Raw genomic sequence first — 12242 nt, 5'->3', positions numbered from 1 at the left:
GAGTCACACGGGCACTGCCCGAGGGCCCCATGCCACACAGGCTCAGTAAAACCAGGGACAGTATGTAAAAATCTATGTTTTTTTTAGATCTGTCCCTGATATGTCCGAAACCGACATGCTTTTGATGTGAAAATCCCGAGATTTTAGATGCACTGCCTCCTGGCGTGGCGGCCATCTGTAAGCCCAGGGGCCCCATAATCTTCTATTGCCCGGGGGCCCCATGAGTTGTCAGTCCGCCCCTGATAATACATTTACTTGTTTTAAACGTTTTTGTTTTGAAACTTTTTTGTTTTGAAACTTTTTTGTTTTAAAACTTTTTTGTTTTGAAACTTTTTTGTTTTGAAACTTTTTTGTTTTGAAACTTTTTTGTTTATAAACTTTTTTGTTTTAAAACTTTTTTGTTTGTTTTTTACAGTTCTTCAGCTACTTCCTGGTGTCTTGCCTAGGCAAATGATGTCATACGTCCCAGGAGTCTTGTGGAGGGAGGAGGGGTTTTCTCAGCTAAGCACACTCTCCTGCATGCATGCTTGAGCTAAGGGCAGATGGATTCCAGGAAGTAAATGTTACATGAGTCATTTGCCCTTACTCCAGATGGCCAGAAATGCTTAAAGGGTGTTTTTCAAAGCGATTCCTCAACAAAATAAAGCGTGGGGCATTGGGGAGTTTGCTTTGGGTATTAAAAACTAATTAATTTGCGTTTTTGGTTTGTGGCGCTCAGATGCAGCGAAGGTGCGCTTTAACTGAGCATGCGCCAGTCATTATCAGCCAATTAGAGAGGCTCGTTTAGGTGGACGTTGGTGAGTTTGAGAATGGCCAGACCCGCCTGTCGTCCTCGGTGTCACCACCATAGCATGAGCCTTGGGAACGGATTGTCCCACAACAGGAAAGATCCCATAGCTCCCTGTTAGTACAGATAGTCATTAGTCCACTTATTGTGATCCATACAAGTGTAGGTTATGGCTTGTCACAGCTGACACTATCCTGCTGTAGGTCAGTCCTAGGGCAAGGCCAGATGGGCGCTTTGGAGCCCTTCAATTTTCAGAATAAGGAAGCCTACTTCTGGAAAGACATGCTATTTGAGGAACAAAAACTCATCATAGCCTCAAGGTCAGTAGGGGAATGCTGTTGTGTCAGATCACAGAGCCTCTCTTCATACAATGGTGGATGGGCTCAGTGCAGCCATACCCCAGGCTTCTGGTCATTTATTACTGAACATCACACAGTCCCTGCTTTTCTCACATCCCCCATTCATTGCATGTCTTGTATACCCCATATAGCCAGGGAAAGGCAGCTCCAGCCTACAGTAGTGTCAGCAGAGAACAACAGGGAACTGGCAGGCAATTTCCAACCTGATCACTGCAATATATGTGATCATTGAGGAAATCTACAATGTCTCTGTAACCTGACTTTACCATGCGAGCAGTATAAGCGTGTGATGGCTCTCACCTACATCCAATGAAACTAATGCCCTGTACACACGATTGGATATCTGATGGAATCTAATCCGATGGATTTTTCCGTCGGATATCCGATGAAGCTGATTTTCATCAGTCTTGCCTACACACCATCAGTCAAAAATCCGACCGTATCCAAACGCGGTGACGTAAAACACTACGACGTGCTGAAAAAAATGAAGTTCAATGCTTCCGAGCATGCGTCGTCTTGATTCTGAGCATGCGTGGATTTTTGACCGATGGACTTCCACACAGACGATCGTTTTTTTTTCTATCGTTTTTTTTTTATCCATAGGAAAAATTTAAAATGTGTTCTATTTTTTTTTTCACCGATGGAAAACAAACCGATGGGGCCCACACACGATCGGTTTGTCCGATGAAAACAGTCCATCGGTCTTTTATCATCGGACAAACCGATCGTGTGTACAGGGCTAAACTGCTGCAATTTAAAGTGAAATCAATTACCAACTAATTAATAAAAATAAAAAAAACCTGCAGGTGATACAATGGAGGTTCTGTTTGAACTGTGGGGATGGATAAAGTCAATGGGCCAGATCCACGTAGCGCGGCGTAATTTTAGGCAGGCGTAGCGTATCGTAGTTACGCTACGCCGCCGCTACTTTGGGAGGCAAGTGCTGTATTCACAAAGCACTTGCCTCTAAAGTTACGGCGGCGTAGCGTAAATCTCCCGGCGTAAGCGCGCCTAAATCAAATGAGGAACAGGGGGGGCGTGTTTTATGTAAAATAAGCTTGACCCCACGTAAATTACTCTTTTTTCATATGGCGCATGCGCGTGCATGCTCAGTATCAAGTCGAATTTTCTAATTAAATTATGCCCGCTCAATGCCTAGACGACGTGAACGTAATTACGCAAAGCCCTATTCGCGAACGTTTTACGCAAACGACGGAAAATTTGACGCTGGCCCGACGTCCATACTTAACATTGCGTACGCCTCATAGAGCAGGGGTAACGTTATGCGGAAAAAAGCCTTACGTAAACGACGTGAAAAAATGCACCGGGCGGACGTACGTTTGTGGATTGGCGTATCTAGCTAATTTGCATACTCGATGCGGAAATCAGCGGAAGCGCCACCTAGCGGCCAGCGTAAATATGCACCTTAGATCCGACGGCGTACTAAGACGTACGTCAGTCGGATCTAGCCCAGGTTCAGGCGTATCTTGTTTTGTGGATACAAAACAAAAATACGCGGGAGCAACCTAAAATTTACGCGGCGTATCAATAGATACGCCGACGTAACTTCTTTGTGGATCTGGCCCAATGTATTCTGCGTGGAACTATTAAAGAGAACCAGTCAAGGCTCATGCAGAACTTCCAAAAAAAACCCACAGCAACCATATATCTATGGGGGCTCCATTCACACTTGTAAAACTCCAAAGTTGCACCGACCTTTGAAGTGCAACTTTGATGCAACTTTGGATGGGTGCAACTTGGATACGACTTTGGCTTTGACCAGTGATGATGGACAACTGTTGTATTGTATAACATTCAGGTACGACTTTCATGCAACTTTTGAGGGTTAACATTGAACTCCTGAAGGAGTCCTGAGGTTGCATGAAAGTCGGACCAAAGTAGCGCACAAATGACTTTAAAGTCGCTGCAATTTTAGGTTGGGGAACTACTTGTCCTGCAACTTTGATGTCCAAAGTTGCAGGACAAGTCGCACCAGTGTGAATGGAGACTCATGGCCCGTACACACGATCCGAATATCGTACGATGGATCGTACGACTTTTTTCGCTTAATAGTCGCAAGTAAAATGAAATAGGTTATTAAAGTCACGAAAATTCTCGTACAACCGAAAAAAATAATCGGAAGTGATGTCATGTGTTGTAATGTATTTGTATTGTATTGTCGGACGACAACTGTACTGACTAAACGAAAATCGTACAATCTTACATCGTACGAGGAAATTTTTCGTGCATGTCCGATCGAATAATATCGGATGAACGGTCGTGATCGGCTCTCGAAAGTAGTGTACACACGATCCGAAAATCGTACGATTCTTCATCGGACGACCGTTTTCGTCCGATATTCGGATCGTGTGTACGGGCCATTAGGCCCATTTCACACTGGGGCAGCATGTGCGGTGGCGGTATAGCGCCGCTATTTTTGGCGGCGCTATACCGTCGGAATTGCCGCGGTAATCGGCCGCTAGCAATGCAGTATTAACCCCCGCTAGCGGCCGAAAAAGGGTTAATACCGCCGGCAATGCGCCTCTGCAGAGGCACATTGCAGGCGGTATTACCGCGGTGTCCCATTGTTTTCAATGGGGAGGAGCGGTATACACCGGTATACTCTTGCCGCTTGCAGGAGATTTTTTTTTCCTCCCGCCAGCGCATCGCCTCAGTCTGAAAGCCCTCGGACTTTCACATTGAGAATGCTGGAGCAGGAATATTTCAGGCGTTATTTCTGCGCTATTTTTAGCGCTAAAATGCCTGAAATACGCCTCAGTGTGAAAGAGGCCTTAAGCTGGGTTCACACTGTGTGCGGCACGGCTCGCAGCAGGGGGTCTGGTGCGTTCCTGCTCACCTATTTCAGGTCCGATATTTTGGCTAACCCAGCCTTATGCCCGGTACACACGATGAGATTATCGGATGAACGATCATCCATATTTTTTTGTATGCTAATCTCCGATCGAATCTGATGAGTTTACTAAAGTCATGAAAATTTGCGCAAAAATATTCCAATTGCACACCTTCCTGGAGAACAGCCAATAAGAAAGGAGGGTGCTGAAGCGATTACCAGCTGGGAACTGGAAAGGCAGATATATTCGCCAGCACACCGAGGATCATTTACAAAAACGTCCAAAAATGTAATGCATAGAAACAATCACAAAAAAAAGCAACGTTTCGAAGTCGCACAGGACCTCTTCGTCAGGCAAGTGATCATCACTTGCCTGACGAAGAGGTCCTGTGCGACTTCGAAACGTTGCTTTTTTTTGTGATCGTTTCTATGCATTACATTTTTGGACGTTTTTTCTAAATGATCCTCGGTGTGCTGGCGAATATATCTGCAGAATAAAAATTTGGACGCGATGTCAAGTGTTGCAATGTATTTGTATTAAATATTTGAACGACAGCTGTACTGATTAAAAGAAAATCGTACGATCTGGCATCGCATTCATTTTTTTTCCCCGTGAATGTCCGATTAAAAAATATCGAATGAACTGTCCTGATCGCTTCTCGAAAGCTCTGTATTAACGATCAGATATCGTACGATCGCTCCGAAATCTGTATGATGTGTACCGGGCATTAGTCTACCTCTCCTCTGAAGAGCAGTCTGTGTTTGGATCACTTTTCAGATAGTGAGGAGGTGATGTGATGTTTAATAATATTAATGGAGCAGTCGGATTAGAAATGATTCCCATGCCCTGGCAATACACAGCTGTATTGACTTTGTGACACCTTGGAGCGGAGTGTAGTACAGCGCCCTGTGTGTATATATATATACATATATGTATGCAGCTAAGCACACAGAGGTGTGTACATTTGCGGCCAAACGATCTTCTACAGGTTTGATTTCCTGGGAACGCTTCTGGCTCAATGAGGCTTCCACAGCTGCAGCTGTTTGACAGGAGCCCCGCCCACCGCTCGCGGTAGAGTGGTTGCCAGTGGAGACGCGTCCCCCGTGCGAGGGAACGAGGGAGGGGGAGCGGGACGTGACGTCACGGGCTGGCGCCAGGCTGTCTGCTGGTGGAAGAGAAGGGGGGGGGGGGGGGGGGGGGGGGGGGAAGAGTGCAATGTGCACATCCAAACCTGTGTACACACACACACTGCTCTGCAATGTACATTGTGTGCCTGTGTCACTCAGCACAGAATGGAGCAGTGTGTAAACACAAGGGGGTCAACCGAAAAAAAAAATAAGCTCTGTTTGAACTGTGGGGATGGATAAAGTCAATGTATTCTGCGTGGAACTATTAAAGAGAACCAGTCAAGGCTCATGCAAAATTCCGATAGTACTATGTGGCTATATATATATATATATATATATATATATATATATATATATATATATATATATTTTGATTTTAGTATGCATGGGCGATTCGATCAAAATCTGCAAAAAAAAAAAAAAAATCGAATAGACTTGACTTGCCTTTCCAGTTGATGTATATAGGATTTATTCAAACTAAGTCCAACGCCCAGAAATGTATCGATCGTGGTGCACCGAGATACTTTTTTCATAAATACGATTGTATATCGATCACATCGTAAGATTGAGTAGTAAATACAAATGCAATTTATAACGTAACGATCGATTGAAGTCCGTGTGGCTTGACGACTTTAGATCGATTATTCTCAGGAGAGATAGATCTGCAAAGAGATCGATCATTTATCAACACTTAGCCCCCGTTCACATCGGCGCGATTTGACATGTTAAAACCGAATGCCGAATCGCAGCCTATTGCCAGCATCGGCACTGTGCGACGCCGAATTTGTGGCGCCGCACAGATTTCCAAAAGTTGTTCCTGCACTACTTTTGGCGACTTCAATAGACATCTGTCCAAGAACACGCACAGATGTCTTTCAAATCGCCCCTTTAACTTGCACTGAAATGCAGATTTTAAACCCGCGTTAGGTCTGGTTCACACTGCCGCAACTTCAAAGTCACGTGACTTTGAAGCCGACATCCCAGCACGACTTCGGCACGGCTTGCATGCGACTTCTTTAACAGACTTTGGAGTGCAACTTTGGTGCAGCTTTAAGACAACGGGGCAGATTCACAAAGATCTGCCCAGGCGCAGCGTATCTGAGATACGCTACGCCGCCGTAACTTACTTTTTTTGGTTTGAATCCTGGAAGAATTTGCGCCGTAAGTTACGGCGGCGTAGTGTATCTCTCGCGGCTTAACGGCGCCTAATTCAAATCGGCGAGTAGGGGGCGTGTGTCATTTCCCGCCGTGCATTGCGCTAAATGACGTCGCAAGGACGTCATTGTTTTGACATGGACGTAAATTACGTCCAGCCCGATTCACGGACGACTTACGCAAACAAATTTTTTTTTTTAAATGATACGCGGGAACGACGGCCATACTTAACATTGAGTACGCCACCAAACAGCAGCTTTAACTATACGCCGAAAAAAGCCGACTAGAGACGACGTAAAAGAATGTGACGGCCGCTCGTACGTTTGTGGATCGTCAGAAATAGCTAATTTGCATACTCGACGCGGAAAATGACGGGAACGCCACCCAGCGGACGCCGAAGAATTGCATCTTAGATCCGAAGGCGTACGAAGACGTACGCCTGTCGGATCTAACCCAGATGCCGTTGTATCTTGTTTTGAGGATTCAAAACAAAGATACGACGCGGGAAATTTTAAAGTACGCCGGCGTATCAGTAGATACGCCGGCGTACTCGCTTTGTGGATCTGCCCCAACAACTTTGGATAGGTGCAACTTGGATAGGACTTGTTCAACACAAGTTGCATTGTATCACATTCAGGTACGACTTTCATGCAACTTCTGAGGGTTAACATTAAAGTCTATGGCCCTCAAATGGCATGAAAGTCAGACCAAAGTAGTACGTGAACTGCTGCAACTTAAAGTCATGCATATATGAATGGGTATTCATTGGAAAACATGGGTAACGACTTGCCATGCAACTTTGATGTCCAAAATTGCATGACAAGTCGCACAAGTGTTAATGGAGCCTTAACTTTACTTACTCTAGGCCCTAAAAGTTAGAACTTCTCTGAAGTTTTGCCACCAGCTGCCTTCTCTCTCCTGAGTGTGCATAACAATATTACAGAGAACCATAGTGAGAGCCGATTTACACTGGGGCGACTTGTCAGGCGACTCTATACAGAAGTCATTTTGCAAGTCGCCTCTGAAGTCGTCTTCAGAACGCCTTGCCGAGTCGCCCCCGAAGTCGTGCCGCCCCAGTGTAAACCGGCTCTAAGGCTGAGGTCTGTCCGGCGATTCTGCCTCTAGAGACAAATCAGAAGGATCGCTACCTGTCTGCCCCTATGAAATCGCTCTCTTTGTACCCAAGCGTAGCGAAATGTCGTTCTATCTCTGGCCTGGATGCTGCAGAATCTCGGTTGTTAGTAATGGGAGTAACATCTCACGGTCTTAGCGACCTATCCCATTGGGACAAACGGGCACCTTTTAGCCATCCTGCCACTGGTGACTTCCACGAGTCGTAAGTGGCAGGATCACTAGAGTCGCAGTTGTCTCCGACATCAGCAATGGGATCCGCTGTCCAAATCCCAGCCAGGACACTATCTGCATGGAGTTTGTATGTTCTCGCTGTGTTTGGGGGGGGGGTTAATCCCATACTCCAAAGACATGCTAGGAGGATAATTGGCTCCTGTCTAAATTGGCCCTAATATGTGTATGTCCGTGAGATTGGGACCTTAGATTGTAAGCTCCTTGAGGGCAGAGACTGATGTGACTGTTCAGTATGTAAAGTACTGCATAAATTGTCAGTGCCATAAAAATGCCTGTAGTAGTAGTAGTAGTAGTAGTAGTAGTAGTAGTAATAACAAAAATAAATAAACCCAGTGGTGACTGGTCCTCTTTAACGTGTCTCAGACTATTGTTGTTATTATTAGCAAGCTAAACATTAGCTACATTATAATGATTTTCTATTAAAATCCTCCAGTGATGATCCTCCAATAGCTGTGCGATCCCATTGATTGGAAGGATTCTGCTTGCCCTAATTCCTTAGGCTGGCATTTGTAAATACATAGCAGCACACTGGGCTACCCCCCAGCCTGCATAGTCTGTTTTCTCATTCAGTTCCCAGCCTCTTCCCTCCTCGGTCACAGGATAATATTCCTGACGCCAGAAAGTCTGGAGGTCGGCAGCGGGGAGGGGGGAGAAGGGGGGGGGAGGAAAGAAAATGGACTTTACACTAAAGAAACAGATTAGCAACAGAAAAGAAATAAAGATCAGAATAGCAGCATAATGATTCATACAGCACAAATCACATCTGTTTAGAGCAATAGTTGGGTTTAGCTGAATTTATTCATCTTGGTTATATTTATATACTTTAGTTTTCACTCTTTATACTGTAGTTATACACTTTAGTTTTCATTCTTTATACTGTTTGTATATACTGCTGTGTTAATATGCTTTATATTTCTCTCTTTATGCTGTATGTATATACTTTAGTTTTTCACTCTTTATACAATATTTATATACTTTAGTTTTCTCTCTTTATACTTTATTTATACACTTTAGTTTCCCCTCTTTATGCTGTATTAAGATACTTTAGTTTTTCTCTCTGTATGTTTTATTTATATACTTTAGTTTTCACTTTTAATCTAAATTTATAACCATTAATTTTCTCTCTTTATGCTGTATTTATAAACTTTAGTTTGCACATGTTCTGCTATATTTATAACCCTTACTTTTTCCCTCTTCTTGCTATATTTATAACTTTTAGTTTTCCCTTTTATGTTATATTTATAACTTTTTGTTTTCCCTCTTTCTGTTATATTTATAACTTTTAGTTTTCTCTGTTTATGTTATATTTATAACTTGTAGTTTTCCTTTTTTGTGCTATATATATATATATATATATATATATATATATATATATATATATATATATATATATATATATATATATATATATATATATATATATATCTTTTAGTTTCCCTATATTTATAACTTTTAATTTGACCTTTTTATAACTTTTACTTTTACCTTTTTATGATATATATGTTGTATTTTTCCCTCTTTCTGCTATGTGTATAACTTTTCCTTTTCCTTATTTATGCTATATGTATAACTTTTCCTTTTTCTTTTTTATGCTATATGTATAACTTTTCCTTTTTCTATTTATGCTATATGTATAACTTTTCCTTTTCCTTCTTTATGCTATATGTATAACTTTTCCTTCTTTATGCTATATTTATAAAATATAGTTTCCCCCTCTCTATCCTATAGTTGTAACCTTTACTATTCGTCCTCTAGTCTATATTTACAAACTTTAGTTTTCATTCTTTAGTCTATATTTATAAACTTTAGTTTTTCTTTTACCTTTTGTTTGTAAATTTTAGATCTACTGTTTATTTTAGCATTGACACAATTAAAAAAAGTCACTAAAATGTGTTTTTTCCATGCTGTCTGTTGTTATGATCGCGTCCCCTGTGGTTTCAGTGATTGCAAATGTAACAGAAAGTTTAGTAAAGGATCGCCCCCCCCCCTTCTCAAACCCCCCCTCCCCTCTCTCTGTGACATTAATGACACTGTCTCCAGTCCCTAGGAATCAGGATAAGCTGTTTAAAAGTGTTCAGCCAGCTGTTATCTCAATATTATGGAGCTGTGGGGAGGAGAGAAGGGGCTGATTTACATAGGAGAGGGAGGGCGGGGGAGCCCGACAATATAAGAGCATGACTCGCTCAGCCTGACAAGCTTACACATCAACTTGTGATCACATTGTGTGGAGAGCAGCAAACTTTTTTGGATCTTCTACCGGAGTCGATCTTCCACTAAGGGAATTATCAGCAAGATGAAGGCCATCAGCCCAGTGAGATCAATGCCCAGCTGCTACCAGGCTGTGTGCTGCCTGTCCGAACAGAGCCTGAGCATTGCCAGGAGTAGTGGGCACAAGGGAGGCGTAGAAGAACCCATGGGTCTCCTCTATGACATGAATGATTGCTACTCCAAGCTGAAGGAGCTGGTTCCTGGCATCCCTCAAGGCACCAAACTAAGTCAAGTCGAGATCCTCCAACATGTTATTGATTACATCTTCGACCTGCAGATCGTATTGGGGGAAGAACAGGAACACAACAACCTCTTAGCACTACAGGTAAGATCTCGGCTAGTCTGGACTTTTACTACCATGTGATGCTGCCAGTGATCTACCTCCTAGATCACCCATCTTGTGGGATCTGTTCATTTCTAATGCATGCTTGGGATGCCTTTTTATGATCAACAACCTGTAACACTCAACTCCTTCCTTTTCTAAAGATTCTGATCTACAACCTGTAGCACTAAACTCCTTCCTTTCTAAGGATTCTAATCTACAACCTGTAGCACTAATGCAACCCGATGACCTGCTACTAACTACTATCAGCAGTTTCTTCTTTTACTATCTCTACTACTAATGCAATGTAGTGGTCTGTTGCCAACTAGTTTTATAGTACTAATGCTTGGTAACTTGGATCACCTGCTATAGCACTAATGCACCCTTTAATGTTGTTTGCATCATATGATTCTAATCATATATTTTTTATTTTTCTGTTTGCAGAATTCAGATTTCTCAGCAATGTCGACAGAAGATGCCAGTCTGTGCCATTGACCCATCTGCCTGTCATGGTAAGAATCATTTTCTTTGCCTATATTAGTATTGTCTTTTGAATTTTAAAAGACAATGGGCAGTCTAGAGGTGTATTTGTAAGTTGTAATAGTGCATAGATGTCCGCCCAATATATAGATATAGATTTACATATAGATTTACTTTAGATTTAGATTTACTTTAGATTTAGATTTACTTTAGATTTAGATTTACTTTAGATTTACTTTTAGATTTATATAGGCTAGATTCACACATTAATCTGGATTTTATTATAATATTTATTTAAAAGAAAAAAAAAAAATATATATTATATATATATATATATATATATATATATATATATATATATATATATATATATATATATATATATATATATATATATATATATATATATATAATATTATTATTTTTATTTCAAATAAATAATATAATAAAATCCAGATTAATGTGTGAATCTAGCCTGTATAAATCGTCCCCCATAGTGTCCCATTCTAAGTGTTGCGTGACGTCACTAGGCGTAGCAGAAAGCATTGAGTAGGAAGCTTGGTGGTAATTAGTAGAGGCTGGCTCTTGTAAGCCCCAGGGGCGGTGCTAGCTTCCTCTCTGGCGCCGCTCAGTCTGCTCTCCCCCTCCCTTGCTCTGACTCACATTTATATACATGCATATTTCTCTTTCTGCAGGTGTGGGAAACTCTTGAAAAGAAAAAAAAAAGTTCTTTCCATGAAGCATCAGAATCCAACATGCAAGAATTTTTAACCTCTTCAGATCCGGCAATCAAGATCCATTCCTATAAAAGACTTTTTCTTCCCCCCCCTCTCATGAGAACTTTTCAAGACCAACAGAGAGTATTAATTCTACAAGTGACTATGAACTTTGATCAAATTCCATTTAAAAAAAAAAATTATAACCCAATTCCAATCTATCTGATTTATAAATAAATGGTCCTCCATCACCCTACATATATTTTTATGACATTCCCAAAGATGTTCTGGACCAAGAAAACCATTTTATTCCCCCCACCCCCAAATGAGTACTATATCAACTTGAATTTCTGTTACTGAAAGAAAATGACTCTCTTGAGCTGTATATATATTTTTGTAAACTTTTTATGCTTTCATGTGAAAATCTTATATTTTGTAAGGACATAGATGCCTTAATCTGTGGCGATGACCTCAGAATGATCCCACTCTCTAAAGTAGAGAATAATGTCTTGGAACTGCTGTTTCCTAATTTTAGAAAAAACTTTTTATAAAAGTTGTTACTTTATGTGTACATAATAAAAAAATCTTATTTTTAACTTGTGGATTGTTTGTTTTTTATTTTATAATATTTTTTTTTTATGTTGAATTAACAGTGTATGGGTGGCCAGTGGTTAGAAAGTCTGATCTCCGGTCAAAAACTAAGATGGTGTTTTAAGTCTACAAGGACTATTGCAAACACCTAATTATTTGAAAAATATTTATAATTAGTAATAATAATATATTGTATCCGCTCAGGGGAAGCTGTGTTCAC

The 12242-nt window shown here is 41.3% G+C and overlaps 1 protein-coding gene across 1 annotated transcript; it reads left to right on the top strand.

Moving 5' to 3' along the window:
• Positions 1-9821: 9821 nt before the first annotated feature.
• On the top strand, positions 9822-12027 carry ID3 (inhibitor of DNA binding 3, HLH protein). Its single transcript, XM_040337952.1, has 3 exons — positions 9822-10238; positions 10680-10747; positions 11411-12027. The coding sequence occupies exons 1-2, from the start codon at positions 9939-9941 to the stop codon at positions 10728-10730; spliced, it is 351 nt and encodes a 116-aa protein (XP_040193886.1). The 5' UTR covers positions 9822-9938; the 3' UTR covers positions 10731-10747; positions 11411-12027.
• Positions 12028-12242: the final 215 nt, after the last annotated feature.

This window comes from Rana temporaria, chromosome 2 (assembly GCF_905171775.1).
Source record: "Rana temporaria chromosome 2, aRanTem1.1, whole genome shotgun sequence".
In the NCBI taxonomy this organism is placed as follows: Eukaryota; Metazoa; Chordata; class Amphibia; order Anura; family Ranidae; genus Rana; species Rana temporaria.
This window is presented reverse-complemented; position numbering and strand designations above follow the sequence as displayed.